We start from the raw sequence: 26174 nt of genomic DNA, 5'->3' as shown, positions 1-26174 counted from the left end.
GCCAACAAAATTAAAATATAACAAAATGAGTATAAAAGAATAAACAGAAACTATAACTATAAAAGAATGAACAAGAACTGATGGCAGACCTAGTTAACCATACAATACACATAAACACATAGAATCCAACAGGGGCAATACCCACCCTAACCCAAGGCCTGGTCTTTCCAGAATATAAGAAAGGTAGAGGTCACATGGATATCAGGTGGAATCTTATTCCAAATCCTAACTGATGCACAAAACTTACAGCTTATTTAAATAAATTCGGAGTGATAAGTCATCTTCACCTGGTATAACCAATGGAAGTTATTGGGAATTATTTTAATTGCAGTCTAATGTTGCCACAGGACACCAGCTTGGGAAGGGTTATTCTAAGTGGATGAAACTGCATTTTCTTTTTCATTATCTGATATAAAAAAATGATTGAAGACAAGTAACCAATAGGAATTTTTCCATATGTACTGGTTTTCAAGGAAGCTTAGTTGTTTCCCATCAGTGTAATGATTGAAAAGCATTAGCAACAAGCTATGCAACAACTGTCCATTCATCTTCCAGAATAATTATTGCAAGTTTGTAGGAATATGCAGCACTCTGAATTTCTTCTGAAGCTATATTAAAATCATAGATATGGTACTCATAATCTATAAAGTATAGCAAACTATTATTAATAATGCTTATTTTTATATTTGCAAACTTTACATTTATTATTTCTAACTCAGGGTAATTCCAAAATACTTTAAACCAAAACATTTAAAATATAATTTAATTATTTATTAAATATTAGTTAAGGTGGCTTTTCCTGCAAAAGATATGGCAATAGCAACTTTGAGATTGAGATACAAGCCTCCTTTTTCACTTCAAACAAATTAAGGCTCTGAACATTCAAATTCCAGCCCAATTACATACATTGTTAATAGAAGAAATGTGTGGAATTTTTTGCTTTATTTTTTGCCACTTTTCTGTCCAATGGCACATCTGATGTTTGGCCATGGAGAAGTCAAGTTGGTAAGTATTTGGCACAAGTAGCAGTTGCCCCAAAACTCTTATGAGAAGTATCAAATTAGGCCCTCTATATTGGACCAAGGTAGTTATATGCATGTTAATAGGAAGATAGTAGAAGTATTTATGGCACTATATTATGGATAGGAAGCTGATTATCTCATGTTTTATCCAAATATTGCAATGCAGCAGGCAAATTATCATATCCAAAATTCAGGATTTTTTTTATTCTTTAGTTACATTTAACATTTACTAATAAAGAACATGTATTATTAACATAACACAGAGTGGTTCTGGGTACATCAGCAGGATTTGGAATAATTGTCTTATTATTTTTTTTAAAAAACAACAGCATTTCATTATGGCACAATTGCCAGTTTCTTTGCTAAGCCGCAGAAGCATTAGGCCTGGTACCCTGGATTATACTTCTATCAGCTGCAATTCCTTCCCCCATAATCAGTCACATGTTTGCCCTCCTTCTCAACACCCACCCAGTCCCTTAATGATTAATGAATGCTCCTGCCACTGAATAAGAAAAATAAACCCACGGGCATGTAGAATATTTTCGAAATCTTTAGCTCTGATAAATGGCTGAAGTTAATGCTCTGGGGGGAAAAAGAGGGCCAATTCTGCCAGTATTTAAATGGATCTCACAGCAAAGCCCTTTTTAAAATGGCTTTTAAGAAACCCTGCTAGGAATTGCTGTCCACATTTCACCTCAGATTTTCTAAGTGTCAAGTAGGCCTTAGTTACACATTTTCTCTTTTTAGTGAAAAAAGGCCAAGTGGGTACTACAGCATGTAATGGTTTCTAAACAGGGTCACAGGTAAAGCATATTAACATGTAGAAAGCTAAATCCATGTGCCAGTGAATGGAAGCCTTGTCTCTGTGTCAATGAGTACAGTTATTAAACAGAGATAGAAGTTGACACTCTCCTTTCCTCTTGATTTTTTTTCATCTTGAAATCTCCCTAGCATTTATAAGTACGAATCATGATAATATTTACTATTTTTGGAATTATCCTAAAGAAAATAATCAGATAAGGAACAATAACATATTAGTAATGCTAATTAGGATAGAATAGAGCTGGAAGGGACCTTGGAGGTCTTCTAGACCAGCCCCCTGCTCAAGCAGGAGGACCAATACCATTTCAGATAAGTGACTGTCTAGTCTATTCTTAAAAACCTCCACTGGTGGAGTGCCCACGATTTCTGAAGGCAAACTCTTCTATTGGTTAATTAATTAAGGGTAATTAATAATTGGTTTTATCATGCATATAAGAGAGGAAGGCAGTTCTTTAGAAGTTACTCTGAACCTAACAAGAAATATAACTTATCTACATGAATGTAATAAAATGTATGTAAACAGTCTCATGCAACATGTAACTGAGAAGAAAGTATGGAAAGTTAATTTTTATACCCCTAGAACAGGATATTTATCATTAGGCTCTCAATTAGGGATGCATGGAGGGAACAGTTAAGCCTCCAAATAGAAACCATGTTCTTCCATTAGGCTCATCTCTGATGGAAAAACAAACCAGCTAAAGTTTCTTTCCTTATTTGCTCATACTATATTGACAGAATCTTGCCAAAGTAAACCTAAAGTAAAGGATATACCTTGGGAGATTCTAGGGAGTGGCTATCCTAAATCTCTTCCTTTGTTTCTGATCCAGCTCTGGACAATCTTGTCTCTTGTCTTCTTGGAATGTGCTCCCTCTTTCATTGTAGTCCATCACACTACCTCTCCTTTGCAGAAACATGCCATCACATTTTTATTCCTCAGAAAGAGGGATACAACTCAACAACTCAACAACTTTATTGATTAGCCCTTGGGCCATATCAAAGTGCAAAGTTCCAGCAACAAACGGTCACCAAAATGTGATAAAAGCAATCCAAAATGGAATTTGATAAAATACAATTTAAAATGGAATTAAAATAAAATACAATTTAAGATGAAATAGTAATAAAATACAAATTTAAGATATAGATAAAATATGATAACATTATATTTCAGAGTCGCCCTTGCAGTCTACCCCAATCAGTCCCACGTATGCAGATCTTAACCGGATCATTTTGTTTAAGTACTGTGCTACGTTAAATGTTATTTTCAAGTTCTGACCGGACATAAGATAAGTTATTTTGATATGGGGATCCCAATGGGCCATTCGTTTGGTATATATTTATTTATTTATTAGTTGAATTTATATACCGCCCTATATAGACCAAGATACCTGTCTCTCACCCTCTTATACAACTCATAAACAGGCTTATGCAGCTGGCCTTCTAATCTCCAGCTTTTTTTTCATGGACACTCTTTTTTGATCTTTGGAGTTCTTCTTCCCACAGCAAAAAAGTACTGCCAATATATGATAGAAATAAATTAAAATGAAACATCTGATGATTTTAAAGCAAAGATAAAATAAAAAAATCATCCCTCAAACATGATTTTATTCCTAAAGTCCTGGAAACAACAACAATCCCTGACCTTCCCTTTAAAAATAATAAAATAAAATAAATGCACCTTCCAGGATATTAATCAATTTTGTATTTTAGGGACTGATCTGGCAATTCCTTTTAAACTCACTATATCATTGAATGTATCAGATAACCCTAATTAGGAAAAGTTAGCATCCACTGTCAAAAAAGATCACCTTTAATATTTTTCCTTTTGGAAATACCCTATATCTTCTTTTTCATTATTGCCAATCTATATACAGTATGGACAAAGAGGAAGAGAAATAGAGTGGGTCTTTACCCACTTTATATTTAAACCCTTCTCTAATAGAAAAATAATAAGGGGTCCTAATGCTATCCTCTTATCAAGTGCCAAACCCCAATACTGGAAATCTGGATTTGGCTAAACATTTTCAATTGATACCCAATTAACATTGAAATAATTATTGGAATTAAAGAAGGGGAAAGGTACTTTCTACAAATCATATATGCTTTTATATTATGTTAAAGTGTATATGCCCACATATTTTTAATGATCAAAAAGAGTAGGTCTGTCCTGTTCAGGATTGAAATGTTTTACCCTTTATTCAGTATTCTGTTATAGTGACATAAGAGAATAATACTTAAAAAAACATCATCCTGCTTGATCAATTGAATGAGGTTTAAAAGGCATATTAACACCTACTTCATTTTATCAGTGCTTAGATTCAGTTACCTCTATGCACATGGATGGGTTATTGAAGGAACTATAATTTTTTGAGCCTCAAAGCAATTTTCCCACCACCTTGATTATAAGTCTTAGGTCTTTTTCTACAGAAATCATAAGATATTTCTTTTCTTTTTTTTACACTTTCCTCCACTGTAAAGAGAGAAAGCTCAGAGATGTAGATTTCTTTGTCATAGAATGTAACTTCCATAAAAAATGCATACCTTTTTGGATCTTAAGCATAAATCTTAAGCTACTCTTAATGGTTCTATTCACACACAGTTATGTTTGTTGAATATGGAATCCAGTCCTCAGATAAGTAAAGGTAAAGGTAAAGTTTCCCCCGCACATGCATGCTAGTCGTTTCCGACTCTCCGTTTCAAAGCCGAAGAGCCAGCGTTTGTCCGAGGACATCTCTGTGGTCATGTGGCCAGCATGACTAGACGCCAAAGGCGCACGGAACGCTGTTACCTTCCCACCAGAGTGGTCCCTATTTTTCTACTTGCATTTTTATGTGCTTTCAAACTGCTAGGTGGGCAGAAGCTGGGACGAGTAACAGGCGCTCACTCTGCTACGCGGCACTCAGGATTCGACCCGCCAAACTGCCGACCTTCTGATCGACAAGCTCAGCGTCCTAACCCACTGAGCCACCACATCCTCAGATAGGATGGTTCTAATTAAAGTTATCCCAAAAAGTTCATATATCCTCCCTTTCCTGTAATTGATGCTTCTTGAATGAAATGCTCAAAAGAAGATATGAAGAGCCAATTGCTCATGGCATCCTTCAACATAGAAGTTATGGTGCCACATGTAGATAGCCATGTGCAAGCTAATGACATCAGGTCTATACTGGTGGTCCTCAACTTACAGTTCATTTAGTGACTGTTTGAAGTTAAAGTGGCACTGAAAAAAGACCATTATGACTGTTTTTCCATTGCAGCATCCCCACGGTCACATGATCAAAATCCAGACTCTTGGCAACTGGTTCATGTTTATGATGTTTGCAGTGTCCCAGGGTCATGTACCTTTTGAGACCTTTGGACAAGCAAAATCAATGGGCAAGCCAGATTCACATAACAGCTGTGTTGCTAACTTAACAACTACAGTGGTTCATTTAACAATTGTAGCAAGAAATGTTGTAAAATGGGGCAAAATTCCCTTAACAAATGTCTCACTTAGCAACAAAAATTTTGGGCTCAATTGAGGTCTTAAGTCGAGGACTACCTGTGTTAGAAATGTTGGTTAATTGTTTATAAAATTTAGTTTTTCAAAGCTAATTTTTCTGAGTATAACTAAGCTTTAAGAAAAAAAACAGAAATAGAAATGTATTCACTGACAAACCTAATCTCTTGGGAGACTTCTTCAAAACTGAGGTGGGTTTTTTGAATCTCATATTGGTCTCACTTATTAACCACAAGGCAGTTTTTTCTGTTAAGGTTGGAAACTTTCAGCCACATACTAGTGACCTATTTTTTTTTAATCTCATGTAATTTTATGCAAATCAAAGTGTTCCAATTGCTGGGATGTCTAATAAAATCAGAGCAGTTAGGGAAGGTTTTCTTAATTTTTTAAAATCTGTTTTCTTGAATTCAATTTCCTTGATTAGCCACCCAGTGCTAATATTCGGTTTTATTTGTAGTCTTCTTGCTAATTATGTAATGAAGAGCTTGATGTCTTATGTTTCTGTCTTTAGATTAGGCAGCTGACACTTGTGAAGGTCAGAAATGGCAACCATCTTTCCATGGAGAACAGTGCCTTCTCTTTCCCCAAGTCAAAATAGCAAGCTTTACAGTAGTTGTTCTCTTTGGCCTTTTTTAGTACTTTTCCCTGTGGAGTTGTAATGTCTCTACAAATAGATAATTGCAAAGTGGCAGTTTTGGATCTGATCTGAAGACACAAAGCCATTACCATCGTTCTTTTCATTTTTGATAATACAATTCTCAAAAATTATTGAAAAAGCTTGCATGTATTATGAGCATAAAATAGGCTATTGATCTAATACTATAGTACTTTCAGTCCACACATATATAGAACATCTGCAGCCTTCAAAAACCATCTCATAAGTGCCCTCAGAATTTGACTTGTAAAATGAAAGTTGCCATTAGAAAAGGTGGTGCAAAACTTCCTCAGTGAATGAAAACTAACTTCTGCCAATTTGAAACGCAGCTTTTGGTTGGATAGACTGGAATTAAACAAAATGAAATGGTGAAAAAAGTAAGGTTCTACATTTAGGAAAGAAGAATCAAATGCGCAGGTATAGTATAGGTAGTACCTTGCTCAATATTAGTAACTGTGAGAGGGATCTCGGAGTCCTACTATACAATCAGTTCAATATGAGCCAGCAGTATGCTGCAGCTGCCAAAAAAGCCAACACAGTGCTAGGCTGCATTAACAGAGGGATAGAATCAAGATCAAGTGAAGTACTAATACCACTTTCCAATGCTTTGGTAAGGTAATACTGCATCCAGTATTGGTCACCATGATGTAAAAAAGATGTCGAGACTCTAGAAAGGGTACAGAGAAGAGCAACAAAGATGATTGGGGGCTGGAGGCTAAAACATATAGGGAACGGTTGCTGGAATTGGGTATGTGTAGTTTAATGAAGAGAAGGGTGAGGGATGACATGATAGCAGTGTTCCAATATCTCAGGGGCTGCCACAAAGAAGAGGGAGTCAAGCTATTCTCCAAAGCACCTGAAAGCAGGACAAGAAGCAACGGATGGAAACTAGTCAAGAAGAGAAGCAACCTAGAACTAAGGAGAAACTTCCTGACAGTTAGAACAATTAACCAGTGGAACAACCTGCCTCCAGAGGTGGTGAATGCTCCAACACTGGAGGTTTTTAAGAAGAGACTGGACAGCCATTTGCCTGAAATGGTATAGGGTTTCCTGCCTGAGCAGGGGGTTGGACTAGATGACCTCCAAGGTTCCTTCCAACTTTATATTAATATTATTATTATTATTATTATTATTATTATTATTATTATTATTATTATTATTATTATTATTGTTGTTGTTGTTGTTGTTGTTGTTGTTGTTATCCTTTATGTTTTTAAACTAATATGCAACTTGTGGAAATTAAAAATAATATTCTAATCTTTAGTTATTCTGAGGTAGAGGCTGTGATGAATAACACTATATAGTTTTTTTCACAGTGCCAGATTGTATATTGATCACCACCTTTTAAAAAAAACTGCTCAATTCTATACACTCAAGTAAATATTTATTCTTAGAGCCAAATATATACAAGTAAGCAAGTAAATACCATTATGATATTTATGTATAAGCAGACTAAATAAATGCTGAATGGCTCAGCAACCATGCTCTATTTCAGCAATATTCTTGTTATGCACAAGAACAAGATTGCAGATTAACACATTCATAACTATAAGGGTGTAATATTCTAATCTATATATTTCAATGGAAGTGTTTGGGACAAAGCATTGATGTTCAACTGCTTCAATGGAGGGAGTATGTCTTCTGATAAAGTGTACTATTACAGCTGTATTAATGTTTTATCAGAGATGTTCTATCTGTTGTAGTGAGCACATTGCTCCAAAATGTGTTTCCATAGGCGGCAGGATTGTGGCAGAGATAACTTTCCATCCGTTGGATCCACAGTTGTTCTTGCCTTTCTAGTGAGCCTACTTTGGCCAACCATACACATCTTTGAAACTAGCATAGTTAGTTTCATAAGTATATGGATTACTTAAACTCACATTATTATAATTACATATACAATGAGAAATCATAGCTGTCAGTTCCCCAGTTCCTTCATTTGTACTGAGTTTCTTAAAATAATTTATCAGCGTATGTATGTGTGGATCCAACTGATGGCAATTTTGTCAATGTGCAGATTTTCTAAGTTTCATCCAAAGCTTTTTCATGTAGCACCTAGCCTGCTAATCACTACTGGGACCATAACGGATGGTTTATGTCATAATCTTTCAACTTCAGTTTTCAGATCTTAATACTTTGTGATCTACTCCAGTTCTTTTTCTTCCTGGTATTGCCACATCAGTTATCCACATTTTCTTCTTTTAGCCACAGTTAAATCTTGTATATTAATTTACGCACCAAGTTTGTATTTAGTAATCCCATACTATTTTAATATGCCCATTTTTACTACTTTTTCATCAATATGTTCCTTCTCACTTTTTTTATTACTGGCACATTGTAATTTTTACAGATTTTCCAATGAATCATTTTGGCAACTGTGGTGTGTTGTTGTTTATAATCTGTCTGTGTAATCTTTTTGCATGAAATGAGTATATGATTTACTGTTTCTTCTGTTTCTTTGTACAATCTGGATTTGGAATCATTTTATTATTTTTCAATTCTGGTTTGGATTGCAAGCCCTCAGTTTCTTTTTTTTAATGTTCCAGTTGTAAGCCATTGCGAAGGTTTAATTTTTAACCACTTTCCCCTCAATTTCTTGTAGAAATTGGCAATATATTGGGTTTCCTTGCCAGTGTTATTTCCTATACATTCAGGAAATTCCCATTTTTAACTTTTTTAACTTTGTTCTTGACTGTCTTTTACATAATCAGCCAATGCATGTTTTACGTCTTCAAATAGTTTGACTGAAAGTAAACCTCTTTTTTCATTTCTGTGAGGCAAGTATAATATCATTACAGGAATGTTGTGTACAGTGAATAGTCATAGGTTTTCTTGTTTTTTCATCCAAAATGTCCAGTTCAGTTTGTGTCCGGTTACTAATTCAAGTAGTGTATCATTTCAGAAGTATGACCCAGACTTTGATGGGTTTTCCACAGTTCGTTTTTATCTAGCAGTTTTCTCCCTGATTGGATGTATTATTTACTAATCACATTTTTTATTTGTCTATGCTTGATGTTACCCATTGTAAAATGCCCAGATACTTGTGGGCTTCATCTTGATGGTTTCTGTGGTTTAGTCATTCAGCATTCCCATTCTATCATTGTTTGTGATTTTATACCAATTTATTGCTACTGTAGCAAATTTCTCTAGGCCAAATTTTATTGCCACATTTGTGCTAAAAAAAATTATAACACTTCTCAGTGATTGTGGTTTGATTTCTGATTTTCCATAAAGCTTCAGATCATCCTTAGAAAGCAAATGTCAGAGTTTATTAGTGTGGTTTTTTTTTTTGCTGTTTGATAACCAATATTTTTTTCTTCAAAATCACTGAAAGTGGGATTGTAGCGATGATGATGATGATGATAATAATAATAATAATAATAATAATAATAATAATAATAATAATAATAAGAAGAAGAAGAAGAAGAAGAAGAAGAAGAAGAAGAAGAAGAAGAAGAAGAAGAAGAAGAAGAAGAAGAAGAAGAAGTTGTTGTTGGAAGGGACCTTGGAGGTCATCTAGTCCAACCCCCTGCTCAGGCAGGAAACCCTATACCATTTCAGACAATAATAAAGTTGATAATGAGTTACTCTGGAAGATGCTCTTCTTACTGTTGACAAGCCCATATTTTTCATTTCCAACCACCAATTCTGCCTACCAGTTCATTATTCTTTTTTCTGTTAATATTATAATGTTTTAATGACACCAGTTGTTTCCAAACTTTTGATTATCCAACTATGTAGCAATGAATCATCAAAAGGTAACAATATAATTTTCACTAATGCATAATCCACTCCTACAAGCAACTTATTTCTAAATCATAATATCAGGTCTTCAGTCCACTTAATTTATCTTTCCAAGTTGAAGGACCTGGAAGTGATAAGAATGTGGAGAATCCATTTCTGTTCTCTACACATCAATTTGATGTAATGATTATGTAGTTCAAGAATATGGACACCAAAAATATTGCATCCTATCTTAAAAATCAATTTGCTATACGTGGACAGTCTATGTACAATATCAAGTATCCTGGGAATTACATTTATTTGAGAAAGCGTCCTTAATCCACATACTTATTGAATATTTATATTTAATGTAATTATTTGAGAAATGTCACATGGAATATAAATACCTAAAAGTTAATAATTTCAGTAAACATACAAAAATGATAATTACCTATTGCTATTAATTCCTTCTTAGCAATCACATAACACAGCATCTCTTAATTTGCCTCAATTTATTAATCAAATGCTTCAAAGCCAGAATCAAAGTATGATCAGAAACAAAGAATAAAATATATCTAGCATATAGTATCAATTTATATGCTAATAAATTATGCAAAAAATAATCTCAGCTGATATTATGAGCTTGTCTAGTAGAACAAGCAGAATTCTAAACAAACATCAAAAATCAAAATGGATATCCTTATCTGGTATTTCTGTAAAGTGAAAAACTAGATTAAGGCAACCATTGATTTAGACTTAAAGCTGTGTACAAAAATTGGACCCATTTTATAAATCCTATGGGAAATCCATAGCTAAGGTAATTTAGCTATGATAATATACTATCTATAGATTTCATTGGAAGCTTTGTCTGCAAGTAATGGGATTGTGGCTTTGTCTTTTCCATCTTTACTCAAATCAATAACATTAACCTTAACAGCCAAATATTATCTGATCTATGTCAAGTTTGATTATCCTTGACCATTGAAGCAATCACTTGCTGATGTCTGTTGGCTAAAATAGCCAACTGCTAAAATAGCCGTTAAAGCTCTAATATCTACATTAATCAGTTAAATGTTAACACCTACTGTATGATCTTTACCAGACATAATATGATATGTGCATCATATTTCATTCAATGAAAAGGGTAAGATTCCAGTTTAACAAAATCTGATCTGATTATTGATAGAGTTTGGATAAAATGTATCAAAAAATACTTTATACCATTCTGCAAGAAATATAAAACATCCTGTTATCTTACCATCACTCTATTTTTTTTCTTTCTATTCAGTCATGTCCAGTTTGCAGAGACTGCCTGGACTGCCCTCCAGTTTTCTTGACAAAGTTTCTCAGAAGGGGTTTGCATTGCCTCCTTCCTAGGGCTGAGAGAGAGCGATTGGCTCAAAAACCCAGCTGGCTTTTTGACTAAGGCAGAACTAGAACTCCCTGTTTCCTGGTTTCTAGCCTGATGCCTTAACTACTACATCAAAGTAGCTCTTGCCATTACTGATAACCAAAAGTAAAAAATGAGTCAAGAAGTAATTAATAAGTAGTTTGTTTGTAGAGCACTCTCTCTGAATTTGATGCCTCCTTGCCAATTCTAAAATAGCATTTTAACTTGTGCAAACAATAGAAAACTTCTGTGATAAGCCCAGCTATAATTTTTAATCTCTGTTTGTTTTCTGGTAGTTTTGATTTCAGCCTGAATTGCTGTTTTTGGGGAAAGCATATAAAATTCACTCTTGTATTACCTATATACAAAGATTGAATTTATAATAAACCTAGCACAGATCCCTTGGGCAATGTGCGAGATATAAACAACTGTACAATCAGAGCTGTATCATCCTGTTTCTCTTGTTTAATTAATATTTTCTTCTTGGGCTTTTCAGGCATATAAAAGGAAAACTGAAGCAGCAAAGAAGGAATATCTAAAAGCTCTGGCAGCCTACAGGGCCAGCTTGGTTTCCAAGGTAACAGACTATGCTTCATATATGAATTTCCATGGTTGTAGCAATGATAAATTAGTTGCAACTCAGGGACATCTCTGGGGAAGAGCAAGTTTGTAAGAAACACAGTATAACCATGCCATCAAAATGAATTTAAGTGTTAGCTACATAGTGTATGAACTAAGTAAAATACTCCAGCTTGCCTGAAGGATACATAGTAAGGATTTTAGTTTTCTTGGTTTCAAGAAAATAACGCTGAATGTCCTGGGGTTTCCTTGCAATCTTTGAGACCAGGTTATGAGCTCACTCTGTGGCACAACTAGATCCAGTATTTTGAGATAGAAATATGCCTAAATACTTACTTTTCAATATAATTAAGGGAAATTTGAAAATTCTCTGCATGTATTTTAAACTCCTTAAAATATAATTTCTAGAGAATTGAACCTTCCTCAGTCTATACCCTGGTCCAGAAGCTTTAGCCAAGTCATTCATGTCCAGGTCACAATTAATATAGTGCTCTCAGAAAAATCAATAGGCAGATGTTAGTCTCCGTCTATTCAGGCATTGAAATCAGCAAAGATTAAAATAGTAGTCATGGTTCATTAGCAAATCAGATTTTTTGTGAGGCAAAGAGACAAAGGTTTTAATGAAGATTGATATGTCCTAGCAGCACATAGGATCAATTTATTACAGGTATTTATTAACAACCACAATTGAGCTCAGAACTTCCATCATATCTTTTTTTGCAATTGTTAAGCAAATCAAATGGTCATTCAGTGGTCATTAAGTGAATCATAAGGTTGTTAAGTAATTACTTTTTCCTAAATTGACCATATTTGACCACAGGATGGTGCAACTAGTCATAAATAAATGCAAGCCTATGGTCAAGTATCCAAAATGTGATCATGTAGGGGTGTGTGTGTGTGTGTGTGTAGCAATCATAACTCTTTAAGGATACCTTTGGCATATGATCTGATGTTTTCACAAACCAGGCAGTTGAGCTTGACATCAAAACCTACAAGATCAGAGTCAGAGCAGGAAGGGATTCAAGTCCAGTTCATTCAATGAGATGTGTCTGATATCTTAACTTTGTTATCCTTCCAACAAGATTCAAATAGCAGGAGCTGACATGGCAATTCGGGTGTATTGAATTTATAACATCAGACTACATCTTCCTCAGCCAGTGGGTGTGGTGATGAGCATTTAAATCTATATTTTGAGGAACAAGTTGAGACGGCTGCATTAGATGGGATTATCTTCACTAGTTATATTCACTTTCTTTCTTTTTTGTATTTGAAGAAAATTTTGCTCTCCAGTAATAAAAAGAAGCAAAAATAAAACAAAACTATAGTTTTTAATATATAACCAACAAGAGTAGAATTGTTTGGAATTTGAATTGGTATGGAATTGGAATTGAATTGATATAGAATATAAAATTTATACTTAAAAATGGACACCATTCAGTGAGAAAGTAAAAGAAAAGAATAAATAAGTTGAGAAAGTAAAAATAAAAGAGAGAGAAAACAAAAATAGAATCATCACATTTAAATTTATTTCATTAATTCTGTTTCAGGATTAATTCAATAGGTGACTGGAACTGCATTGGTGTGTGTGTGTGTGTGTGTGTGTGTGTGTGTGTGTGTATGCACAGTATGACCCACTGACTACCTGAAAATCAATTATGAGCAAAGGTAATGCAGTTGCAATTGTTTTCCTGTATATAATAATGGCAGCATGTCTATGCTGAACGTGTAACATAGATATATGTGGGGAATATTGGAATATTTAATAAAACAAAGGAGACATTGGACTGTAATAATATTTTAAAGCCTATCCATTTTGCTAATCCATAGACATTTTTGAGTGAGCTTGGAACTGCTACCTTAGATCAACAGCTGTTACATGTAAGGGAATTACAGTATATGTTATAGCTAACATTAGCATTTTCTTCTTAATTAGCAGTGCATTTCACATGCTGGTTTGCTTTGATTTCAACATTATTTTATTATAATGAAACTATTAAAAGGGGGAGGCAGAAATATTTAATAGTGAGGATCAAAGAACAGAATCTTGATTTACAGATCATCTCGACCTATCAGTTCACAGAACGTCACGTGGCATTTTTCTTTAATGATGCAGAGACCTGCTTCTTCATTTGCTATTGGCATGAGATTTCAGTAAGCATGCTATGGACTGGCAGGGTGACCCTGGGGATAAAACACAGTTGAGGGAGAAGATGGGAAAGTATTCTTTGTGTTGTAGACACAGAGCTCCGTCTGTCTGTCTGTCTCTCTCTCTCTCTCTCTCTCTGTGTCTGTCTGTCTCTTTCTCTCATTATATTACAGAGTCCTTTTACATAAATCCACCATGCAGTGGCCAGTCAGAAATGCTTTTAATGTCAATATTATAATAAAATAAATTTACTTTTTAAACCTCTACATCATTTTAATTTTACTATAATTAAAATCAAGTAATTATACACTTCATGCTGTGCAATGAGCACTAAGGAACTTTGCCTGGAGAGTTAACTGAGCCATGCTTGAAGGTTAAGCGCTGTGGCAAAAAGGTCAAAAAGGAAATAATCTTAGTCCCTTTCACTGGGTTAAGTGTTTAAAAAAATTCAAAACTGCACTGAATGAGTTTAAAGTTGAATATTCTGATATTGGTATTCCATTCATGCTGCATCTAATTCATTGGCACACTATCTTACGGCATTTAGCAAAGCAGTAATGATAACTGTTGTGGAATTATTTTTCAAAAAAAGACAGTTTTAAAATCTGACTTTCATATTTAAATATAGCTGGGATGAAAGATTTTGGAGAGAAAAACCCATTTATCTTTGCAAGCAAATACTTTAAAATATGTCTATTGCCTTAGAGAGGTAAATAAATAAAATTCTGTTAGAAATTGTCTGCATTTGAAGCAATCCACAAAATGGAAGCAGGTGGCATAGCAGATAACATATGCAATTGTCAAAACTATGAGAATAAAGAAGGATCCTAATGGATAAGAACAGAGATTAGCAACATGGTGCTTATGGGCACCTGCAAGTCTCATCTTACTTAACTTTTAAAAATGTATTTTAAAATAAATAAATGGAAAGCTGATTGTAAATCAAAGTGTTAGCTTCAAGATCAATTTATTTCCAATAATGTCTGAGATTGTCATATAGGCTACATAGGGATTCTTGGAAAATTTAAGTGATTAGAGCTGTAGCCCAGTTGTTTTCCCTGGGAATTTGCCTGTTAGACAGAAAAATAATCAAGAATATTGGCAAAAACCATAACTGTAGAGACAGTGGGATAAAATCACCATGTTGCCTTCTGGTTAATCCTTAGTTGGGAAATTACCAAAAAATCCCCAAAGTTATAAATTAGATTGCAAGGTGGACTGCCCAAAGAACAAAATAGATTATTTCCTTATTATTGTAAAAAAATCCCTGTACGATTGTGTCCCACTATGGTAAGCATTTTGTGAAAGCACTTTCAGCATGCTTTCAAAATTTCAATTTGGTTCAGGGACCCAAAAGTCTGTCTTCCTCTGGTTTAAGCATTGAATAAGTAAAACATGCAGCTAAATGAAATAATGATATAATAAAATGCCTTTTATTTGGTCCAAAATTGGCTACTTTGATTAGCAGTGGCTCTTCATGTATTGGAAAAAAAGTAATCTGTTATTTGATCCTTTAACTAGTTCTGGGTACAAAGCTTTTTATATGTTTATGCTGTAGACCCTGAAGAATTTTATGTTAATTAAGCTTGACTCCAATTGTGCTGCTGGTACTACTTACAGTATTAATGAGCAAAATGTTTTCTAGAGTTGATTTAACATAGTGCTGGGAAATGCAGTAAGTTTGTTGCACATTTTTCTGCCACTTATTCTTCATCTAATATAACCATCGAAAACTGTAGACTTTTACTTAATTGTACACCATTTATACTGTGAGAAATAATGTGAAGTCTCAAATCAAGACCACTGTGATTCAGTTGCACCATTAAAGCAGAAGATTTAGTGGCCTTCAGGGGACTAAGGCCCTTACAATGTATGCATGTATTAGATTTTTACACCTAGGGATAGTGAGGGAACACCAAGACTACATTCCTAAAAAGATTTTGGAATTGACCTCTGTTAGCTGGATCTTATGAACAAGGCTCTTCATTCAATACATATGTTACGAAGCACGATTTTGTAACTGACAAAACAAATGGCACAGCCCTAAATGTCCAGAGATTATGATTACTGTAGGTCTTATTTAAGAAATGCAGTATTTTATTAGCTGTTATTTTTTCTAAAATAGTTATTCCACACTACTCAAGCAATTTATACAGGTTAGAGAGAAAAGAAAATGGCATTAGCCATAGATGTTACAGAACTATATAGAAGATGAGCCATTAACACAAATTTAGTTGTCTGCTTGCTTCAGTGATCTTAAGTTACAGGAAGTGAAGAAAAGCTAGCATGAACACATCTCCATGTATGAGATTCATATGTTGGAAAGGGATGTTCAGTCATGTATTTTAAACTTAAATATCTTCTTATCATGAGTGGAAGCAAAGATAAAGATTTTGTAGAGAGGCAAATGATGTTGCTCATTAATTAATCCAGAGGTCCAAGTTTCACTTAACGCATTTTCATTGCAATTTGTTCTCTTCATGTGTTTGTCTGTGTGTTTCTCTCATAGAGTTCAGCTGACCAAGGCGAGACAAAAAATGTTCAAAGCAGCCAACCTTCAAAAATGATCCCACCCAAACAGCCCTTGTATACAATGCCACCGCAAGCCTCATCACCTTATCCTGGCTTGGGCTCCTTCTTGTCTCCATCGGATCTGCAGAGTTACCGTGGTCACCCTCACCCCAGCCTCTCCAGGACCCTCAGTTCCAAACCCATGTTGCCCAGTATCAGTGCCTCGCCACCTCCTTCTTTCCAAATTAGCCCCCCTCTCCATCAGCAACTCTCTTTGCATCACCCGCAGAGCTCCATCCTCAACCAGCCCCTCAGCATGCAGCAGGTCCCCCAGCAACCTATTTTGTCTCCTTCTATGGCACTACAGGTACAGCCCCCACTGAATTCTTCACCACCAGGCCAGCAGGTGAGTGGCTGAGTTCTGAAGCAACCATTCTTAAATAAGTTGTGCATGTTTATAGTTTGCTTAAATGTGATACTAGGATCTGTGAGTCTCATATAGTATTTACTAATTTTAGCAATCCTGCTGCTCTGCATTGAAAGTTGTACGAAAAGGGATTCTGGAAGAGACTGACTGAGTCCACATTGTGTGCCAGCCATACAGAAGCCTGTTTGACTTAGTGCATTATGTGAATCCAGCCAGTTATGGTATAATTAATAAATCATGGTTAACCAGCTCTTAATATAAGGAGTTGCTTTCAGGCATTTGTTTATTTGTTTAACTAACTAACTAGCTAGCTAACTAACTAACTTATTTGCTGCCCATCTCATGGTTTGAGGTGCCTCTCAGGGGAATCCATAGAATTTTACAAGCACTCCAAGCAGTGCCATTTCCCATGTGTAGTCCTCATCTTATGACCATTCATTTAGCAACCTTTCAAAATTGTAACATGCTCAAAAAAGTGACATCCAATCAGTCTTCAGACTTAAAAGTATTTGTAACATTTTATTAGATTATAGAATAAAATACAAAAATACAAAAGTAAATAGGACACAGTGGGGAGGGAAAACTGTTAAAACTGTTGCAGGATCCCCACAGTCATGTGATTGAGATTCAGGCCCTTGGCAACTGGCATGTATTTATGATGGTTGAAGCATCCTGGGGTCATGTGGTTGCCAATTACAACCTTCCCAGCTGGTTTCTGGCAAACAAAAGCAGTGGGGAAAGGCAGATTTAATTAAGAGTGTGATTACTTAACAGCCAAGTGATTTATTTAACTGTTTTGGCAAAAAAAAACATCCTCTCAAAATCTGGCACATTCACGTGATACTCACTTAATGCCCATATCAGTTAGTGATGGAAATTCCAGTTCCAACTATAGTTGTAAGTCAAGGACTATCTGTGATGCCTTCACAGAATTCCCTGTGCTACTTTTATAGTTTCCAAAGTATCTTCATGTTACATTCCTAATATTTGGTAACAATTATTTGGCAATGTAATTTTCTCCTACTTAGTTTTATTTTTTTGCTAAAATAAGAAATATAGTGGCTGAAGCAAGTTCCTTTTAAAACTCCTTTGCCTTTGTCCAAACATTTGAAAAATGTGACCTTACTAGCTTTTACAGTCGTGTTCCTATGTTTGTTTCCAGTTGCCTTTTGGAAAGCACTTTTGGGACAACCATGACCTGGAAGACTGAGAATCTCCCTAGAAATATTTTTAAATAGGGTTATTGTTCCCCCTTCAAGCCAAATAAAAACTTCCTGTTCCTCTACTATAGCAATCTCCAACAAAAAATATGAATTTGTTATTAGTGCTTAGTGGTAGGAGAATGAATGCTATAGACAATCATTTATAATTATTGTTGCCTGCAAACATGAACCATGATTTTGATAGCCCTTAAGTTGCCTTTTATAACTGGATGGGATTTTTATTTATTTATTTAATTTGTATACCTATTTCTACTATTTATTTATTTATTATTGTGGCAAATTAGTGTAGTGATTTAAATCAAAATGAGCTATGGATTATTCATTGGGAAGTTGAAGTAGCAATAAGTCAAATCCCAATTCTGTAGAGTAAGTGAACTTCAACCTGGAGGTTTGACAATGGATGTTTTCCATCATTGTTTCTGTCAAGCTAAATTTGTGTAGAACATCTTTTTTAAATTTTATGATTGCCCTGTTTTGAGGCTACCCTGATTGTTGTAAATAAATAAAATAATGGTTTGTTTATTTCCTTCAGGAGCTTCACTGGGATTTAAATTTAGTTGTTATTATGATTTCAGCTTTCCCCAGCTGTATGCCTCCAGGTATACGGAGACCATGTTTTTGAGAGTGCCAACTTACCAACATTCATAGCACATCTGGAGGGTGCAGATTTCAGAAAACTCGATTAGGGCAATATCTGAAACAATATTTCACATGGAGTCTCTCTCAGGTTTTTTTGGAACTACCAGAACATGGCTTCTGTTAAAACTGCAGTGAGAGATGCAGTTCATGTGGGGGGAAAGGCTACAATTGCAAAGAAAAAAATGATAAAGGGAAAAGTATTTATTCTTATGCATAGTAAGACAGTAAATGTGAGATGATTTTTTCAGAACAATAGTTTGTAAAGCTAGAATGAGTGAGAAAGCAGCAAATTGTTTTACAGAATAAATAATCTGAAATAATCTTCAGCATGTTCACAGCTGTTCATATCTCAGCAGAATTGGTTCATCTGGGATTTCCCCCTTCTTAAATGTTTTCATAAAATGGTTATATATATAAAACCAAATTGTTCTGCCAGGGTTCTAACTTTCCTGTCTTCTGTCCTTGTCTTCTGTTCTTAGGATTTTTCACATATTTCATCCGAGTTTCAGAACAGTGTTGGACCCCGATCACCTGGTGCATCAAACGCTCCAGGAAATACTGACTGGGACAACGATTACTCCAGCAGAGAGTGTGGGATTAACCACTGCAGGCCAGTAAACAAAATAAAAAACTCCCAACTTATTTAGAAGGATTCTAAACTGCATTTATTTACACAATTGGAAATTTATCATTTAAGGTCACAAAGAGAGAATAATGAAGTAAACAAAACACCATGTTCCAAAACATACATGTTTCCTTTGAACATGAGTGCTTTTATTTAGATTTTGCATTTCTAAGAAAAAAATCTATTTTGTTCCCAAAACAATTGCATGGATTATCAGAGTAAAACTAACTGCATTTAATCTAACAGAAACAAAAACTTTAACTTTCTGTTTTTTCAATTTTTATTTTTATTCAAAAGATTAATTTTCTTTCTTTTGATTAAGAATTGGTCTGTTCTATTTAGTAATATGGGCCTCGGTACCTCAGCAGTTAAAGATGCTGAGCTTGTCAGCTGACATTCCAGGTTTGAGACCTGAACAGCACATGACAGAGTGAGCTCCCTTTACTTGCCCCAACTCCTGCTCACCTAGCAGTTCAAAAGCATGCAAATGAGAGTAGATAAATAGGTACCATTTTGGTGGGAAGGTAACAGCGTTCCATGTGCCTTGGTATATAGTCACATGGGCCACATAACCCCGGAAATATCTTTGGACAATGCTGACTCCCTTGGCAGAGAAAAAATGGAGATGAGCATACAACTGAGAGTCAGATACAACTGGACATGGGAAACCTTTACCTTTACCTAGTAATATATCTAAGACAGGAAGATTTCTATGATGAAGACTATCTAAGACAGGAAGATTTCTATGATGAAGACTGAGTGACGGAGCTGATTAATAAGAGAGAACAAATAGAAAGATGGGTTAATTTACAAAAACCCTCTACTCCTTCTTTACTATCAACTGGCTCCAGCCTTCTCACTTGCTAACATAAGATTTCTGCATATGTACGGTTGTATAAGCAATCCAAAGTATTGACGTACCTCCATTTATTATACCATGACAATAGTTCTTTACAATATATGCTTTAAATCATTTATGTTACTCCACTATAGCCATTATAATTTTCAGTGCCATCATAATTTTCACTGTTCTTTTTATTTACCATAGAATTTTTTCTGATTTCTAAAATCAGAAAAATGGAATACAGTACTTAATGCAATAGTAGGCTATCTAGACCACTGGTCAAAGGCTTCAGCATAAGGAGGACAAAAACTAAAGATGGTGAGATAAATTATGCTGTTAAAGCCTTGCCCCATTTAATGTGTGCTGCCCCACAAACCGCAAATCTGTGTCTTTTGGAAACTGAAGCAGCCAAGACATGAAACTGTCTGGATTTTGCTGGCCTAGCAAGGAGCATTTTAGCCCTGAAAGATGGGGCTACTTTTTTTTTTTGCACAATCTTCTGAATGTGCGTGCTTAACATCATTCTTTACAACATGACATGGCTTCCATTTGCTGTCTTGTTTTTTACCAGAATTCCAGCAGCCTAAGGCCCTTGGAGAAATCTGAATTGGGATATACCATGAATTGTTTTGCTAAGATGGTTGTTTACTGGAATAATTGTGACTACACTAGTTAAAGCTATTGCTGTGTTTTCATTGTTCTTCATCTTGGTTTAAATATATTATGCTTCTTGCCAATATTCAAGCTTCACTGTCTGGATATCTTAATATAATTTTGCAACTTATGCTGTATTTCTTAAACTCTTTATGTAAAGAATTATAAACCTGGCCTTGGGAATGGAGAAGAAATGAGTGAACCATTAAAAAGGGAATTTGAAAAAAGTCCTGACAAAGAGGAGGAATGTGTGAGATAGAAACTCAAATTAATCCCATCTTGATTATCTTTGATATACTATGGGGTAGAAAAAAACTCTTTAACAGGTTTTCAAGATTTTATTTTTCTACCCTTCAACAGTAAAAGGTGTTCCTGGAATCTCTGCTATATCTGTTTCTTGATCTAGCCTACCTTGAAGGGCTGACATGGATAGAGAGAATGCATGAGAGCACTCTGGAATAAATAGTCTGAATTGTGTGTTAAGGCTGTGAAGCAAACCACACATATTGCTGATTTGCATACAGTCAGTTTGTCCAAACAAAAACAGACCACACTAATTCATGTTGGAAACTGGAAGATGTAGACAAAATGATATAATCTTCCTAATCACTTGAGTAAGTGAAGAAATATATTTAGAGGGGGAAAAGGAGCAAATATAAACATGGGAAAGGCACTTAGTTGAAATTCAATTATTTATAACAATATCCATAATGTGTTTGGGAGAGCAGTTTGTAAAATTAATGAAGCTCTAATACTAGAGGACCATGCTATTCATGTTCATATTAATTCTGTGCTAAGGGTAGGAAGATAGAACATGCTAAGTGCAGACTGTAAAAAGGACAGATAAATGAATTATGAGAGAGTGGATACCATAGATACCTTTGACAAACAAGTGCTGTAGTATATTTTCATTCCATAACAGAGGGCTGAAATTCATTTTGAACTTAGATGTATTCACTTAAGTATGAACCTACTACAGGCACATAAAAAAGAGTAGAGCCATCCAGTTTTTAATAGAGGAAGGATATACAATTGAGGCAACCTCTTTTATCTCTTAATTTTTTCTCCATAGTCTACTTCCAGCAGAAAAATTTAGTTCTGGAGAAAATTCTTGAATCCAACAAGATACATTGGTGGTGAAATGTTTAGTATCACCACATATACAATACTGTATGTGCTTTATTCCATCTAAAATGCAAGTTTACAGCCTGCTTTGTATTGATTAAGGGATACCTGTCATTAAACTGTACAGTAGTTAGGTTCAACACTGATTCTCACTCTGATAGTTCTTTTCTTCTTAGTTTCCAATAAGGCAAAATTATTCACTCATTATGAAATGCAATGAAAGGCATTATAGTTTTATCTGGAAAATTGTGAATGGGTTGAGAGGATGGGGTTAGACAACTTGGAAGTTGCACAATTTAATTAGCTGAAATTCTTCCATGAAGCTCTTAAATGGGGAAACCAGTTATGAGTTTTAATTTGATAAGGCTTTCAGAATTTAGCTGATTTTGCAGAAATCTTCAATAACGTTTAGTATCAGATTAGCATTTCCATCTTTTTGTGAGTGAGAGTGAAAACATACTTTAGAAGTCTATTTGCAGCAGCGTATTTCTATGAGCCTGTGTTACAAAGCAAATCCATATCTATTAGCATTCAGCAAGTATAAAATATATTCAGGTCAGAATGGTGGAGCCATTCATTGCCTTTTTTATTAAAAGAATAATCAGAATTAATCTTTGCCCTAGTCAACTTTTCTAAGAAGGCAAAACACACTTTTTTGTTGCTACAACCTGTGGAAGTTGACAAAAAAGAAAATAAATGGTTCCTGTTAGGAAAAACATGCAAACTCAGATAACACTACTAAGTGTAACTAGCAGGAAAATGGGTGAAGAGGGGCAGAGATTGATGGATTCTTCATTGTAACTTTTCATAATTGTCACTAAGAGAAACAGCACAATAGCTGCAAATAAGGAAGCCAATTTTGGTCTTATCTAATACAATTATTCTCAAATCATTCTGTTCCATATTGGTCAGATTCTACCTTGAGACTGCCATTGCTTTTTTTGTAAAAAAAAAAAAAAAAAAAAGTGCCGGAACTCACACACGTCATACAACCCGCCTTGCCTACCCTACAAGGTTCCATCCAAAAAAAGGTGCCGGAACTCCATTCTGGGCATTCTGTGACAAAAAAAGCCCTGAGTACTGCAATCCAGGGCTGAGCACCATGCTTTAAAAAGGATTTGAGCTGAATAGGATTTGAGCAAAGAAGAAGGAGGAAAATCTAAGCAATATAGGAGCAACATGACTCCTACGAAAGTCGCAGAGGAAACTGCATAGGTAGCCTTAAAAAATAACAATACAATAATATGCGCTAGATGGAGTGGAAAGCAGAAGAACTTAAGATCTGTTCTTGATGTCCCAGGATGCAGAAAACAGAATAATGATTTCAAATTAAGGCAGCATCTGGGTATTAGGAATGGAAGAGCAATTCAAAAGTGGAGTACATTTCCAAGAGTGGTGATCCTCTTCATTGGATGTATTCAAGCAAATGTTGGAATGCTTTAACATGCATTTCCACACTAAGCAGGGAGCTAAATGCTGTGGCCTACATGGCCCTTTACAACTTTGATACTAAGCTGTATCATTTCACCACATGGGTAGGAGGTCCCAGGAGGTCCCAGGATTAGAATGAATTTAGAAGTATAATCACCACATTTAATTTTTTACCTAAAGTTGTAGCTCAATGCCAGTCTCAGTTAAGTATAACAACAGTGAATTATTTAAGTAGATTATAAAACAAATGCAATATAGTAGTATAAAAGTGCACATCCACAGTTTGCACCCACAATGATGTCAGCTGTAAGAATAGTGACTGGCAAACTGTAGAGAATGAAAACATTTTATCATGGATGGAATGTAAGACTTGCACATTCCATTTAGTTCTGTATTGACTATCCGATTGACAGCAGCTCTCCAAGTTTACAGATTCCCCCACCCCCCTCTGCAAACTCCAAGAATTCAGCCTGGAACCTTATGCATGTAAACTATGTATCCTAGCACTGATCTGGTATCTTTGGGCTGTCATTTTTGAGGATTAACACCCAAAGAATGATGCATCACCTAGAATTGTATTTCCAGTCAGTTGGTATGTAAAGGCCTGCTCTGAAACAAAAAATAACAAAGCCTGGTTAACCGTTTGAAAACGGATGGCAATACATCAGGCATGCTACTTGTGTGCTCTGGCTGGCCCAACAGCCTTCTAAAAGCAACAGCTGCAAATGCTTTGATATCTGGAGTGCCAGTTGGGCATTGGAACAGAAGCCATATCCTCCACTGTCCTGTGCTACTGCTCCAAATGTGAAGGCTGAGTGTTATTTGGTTGGCCAGTCATGCAGTTCATTCTCAGCCATAGCCCATGTCCAGCTGTGATTGACAATGGAACTATAATTGGTCTTATCTCTGTGGTAATGGGCAACATCAGTGCTGTAATGTCTGAATGGCATGCAGGGCTTGGATGTTTTTTGGGTTTTGGTGCTCCCGAGTCAGTTGCTTCCAGATAGGCTAATGAGCTAGTCTTACCTGCAAGCAGTTATTGTGCTTGTTCCTTGAGACTGTCCTTATAGTGCCCTTGCCATATATGGGTGAACTTCAAGCAGAAAAAGGCAGATTGTTGATTTTTAATTTCCGTACTGTCTCTTACAATGTGGACCTCACAATGCACAGGTACAACACAGGGGTACCTGCTAGTCTCATGGTTGCTATGCTGGGTTTTTTTTTTTTAGCAGCTTGTCACAATCTCACGTCCCCTCTTTTTTCTTCTTACAGCATGCTGCCAAGGGACAAGTCACTCTACCTCACTTAAGCCTTGACATCTCCATTCTGCAAAGGTGAAAAGGAAGGACACTTAAGTGAGTCTGTGACACAGGCTACCCAGGTGGGCATCAAGCAAGTCACATGGAAAAGAGAGCATGGCTTCATATCTTGATTCTGAGAGCAGCCTGTCCTTTGTCTTTTCTATCTTTTGTTCCTCCTCCCTTCCTTTCTCATCTCAGAAGTCTACTGTACGTGGAAGCCAACCGTGCATAGATCATAAAAGAGCAAAATTGATAAAAGTTCACCCCATCCCTCACACAACTTTCTTGCTTGCTACCAGCTTAGCTAAGGACCATTTTCCTAGCGAACTGCTTTTTAGATTCAGCACAGACTATGGCACAGCACTCAACGGCATTAGCTTGGCTCAGCAGGAGGAGATGCTCTTACGATGACTTGCTAAAAGGCACTAAACTCTGTGCAAGACAAATGTGAAGTCTGTGTGAATATTGTACATGCAAAAGGCCTTGAATGTCTGGCAAAGATTTAAATTCAAAATAAAAAACAAAACTATTGTTTGGAGAATGGGTGGACATAGTAGCTGGGAAGCAAAAGTGCAAATATGAGAAGGAAACAATGTGAAAAAAAGACCATGGAAAATATAATTTGTTGGATAGTTGTAAGTAGCTTACTTAAATGTTTTAGAAGTGTGCTAAAGACATCTTTAAAATTCTTTTGTGGAAGAAATAGTAGTTTACTTTATAGTAAAAGCATTTTATATTAATTGTAGCACATTTTTTAGTTATACATAGAATGGAGATGTGTATAAAAAAAAACAAATGAAAAAAAACCCTGCCAAACCCGTTTCTATTATTTGTACAGCAAGAAATGGACAATTTATATCCATGTTATATGGCATTATTATATTTTTTTTCAGCCATATGTCCATCTATTTAAAATTGCTGACAAGGATTTTTGTCTATTTATGAAAAAAAAACAGAAAGCAGAATTACAGTTTATGAAAAGTGCGTTTTCCATGTTTTTTTTAATTATTTTTTATTTTCTTTGTGGTGCTGTTTATACAGTACTTGCACATTTTGACTCACAATGCTTATCTTACCTTTCTTTATAATAAAACAAAAAAAGTAGAATCCAAGGTGTCACATTCTTTTGTGGGGCATTCAAAGGTGTATAACTCTGAGTTGCCATTTCTCATTAGTGAAAGTACTGTGACATATGCTTCCAGCAGATGTATTTGCATCACTTCTATTGTTATGGGAGTATCTGGGCACACATGAAATTCCTTTGCTCATAAAGCATACTTTCTTCACTTTAATGGAGGATTGAGAACACACAAAGTGAATGCATTTGCAGAATTGCTTTTTGTTTCAAAATACACAGGAGAACCTCCATCATCACACAACATAGAAGAGCCCAGAGTCTCTTAAATGCTAATACATTAACTCTAGCCTTAGTTTTAATGGACTAGAATCTAGACTCTATTGAGACGGATCTGCTTAATCAGGAATTCTTGTGTGTATTATGCATAAGGGTCTGAATAATAACTATGTGCTTTAAAGAAGAGTTAAATACCTTTCAATACAT

At 35.4% G+C, this 26174-nt stretch overlaps 1 protein-coding gene across 1 annotated transcript in view; it reads left to right on the top strand.

Annotated features, from left to right (window-relative positions):
• TOX2 (TOX high mobility group box family member 2) overlaps window positions 1–25811 on the top strand; it is a gene marked incomplete at its 5' end in the record, with an annotated part of 44402 nt that extends 18591 nt beyond the window's left edge. The window contains 4 exons of the mRNA XM_083360373.1: window positions 11605–11685; window positions 16343–16750; window positions 19113–19243; window positions 24585–25811. Of these exons, the coding sequence (XP_083216499.1) occupies window positions 11605–11685; window positions 16343–16750; window positions 19113–19243; window positions 24585–24621 (657 nt within the window). The 3' untranslated portion in view covers window positions 24622–25811. The remainder of the gene's footprint in view (window positions 1–11604; window positions 11686–16342; window positions 16751–19112; window positions 19244–24584) is intronic.
• Between the last annotated feature and the right edge of the window lie 363 nt (window positions 25812–26174).

This window comes from Vipera ursinii, assembly GCF_947247035.1.
Source record: "Vipera ursinii genome assembly, chromosome: 3".
NCBI lineage: Eukaryota > Metazoa > Chordata > Lepidosauria > Squamata > Viperidae > Vipera > Vipera ursinii.
This window is presented reverse-complemented; position numbering and strand designations above follow the sequence as displayed.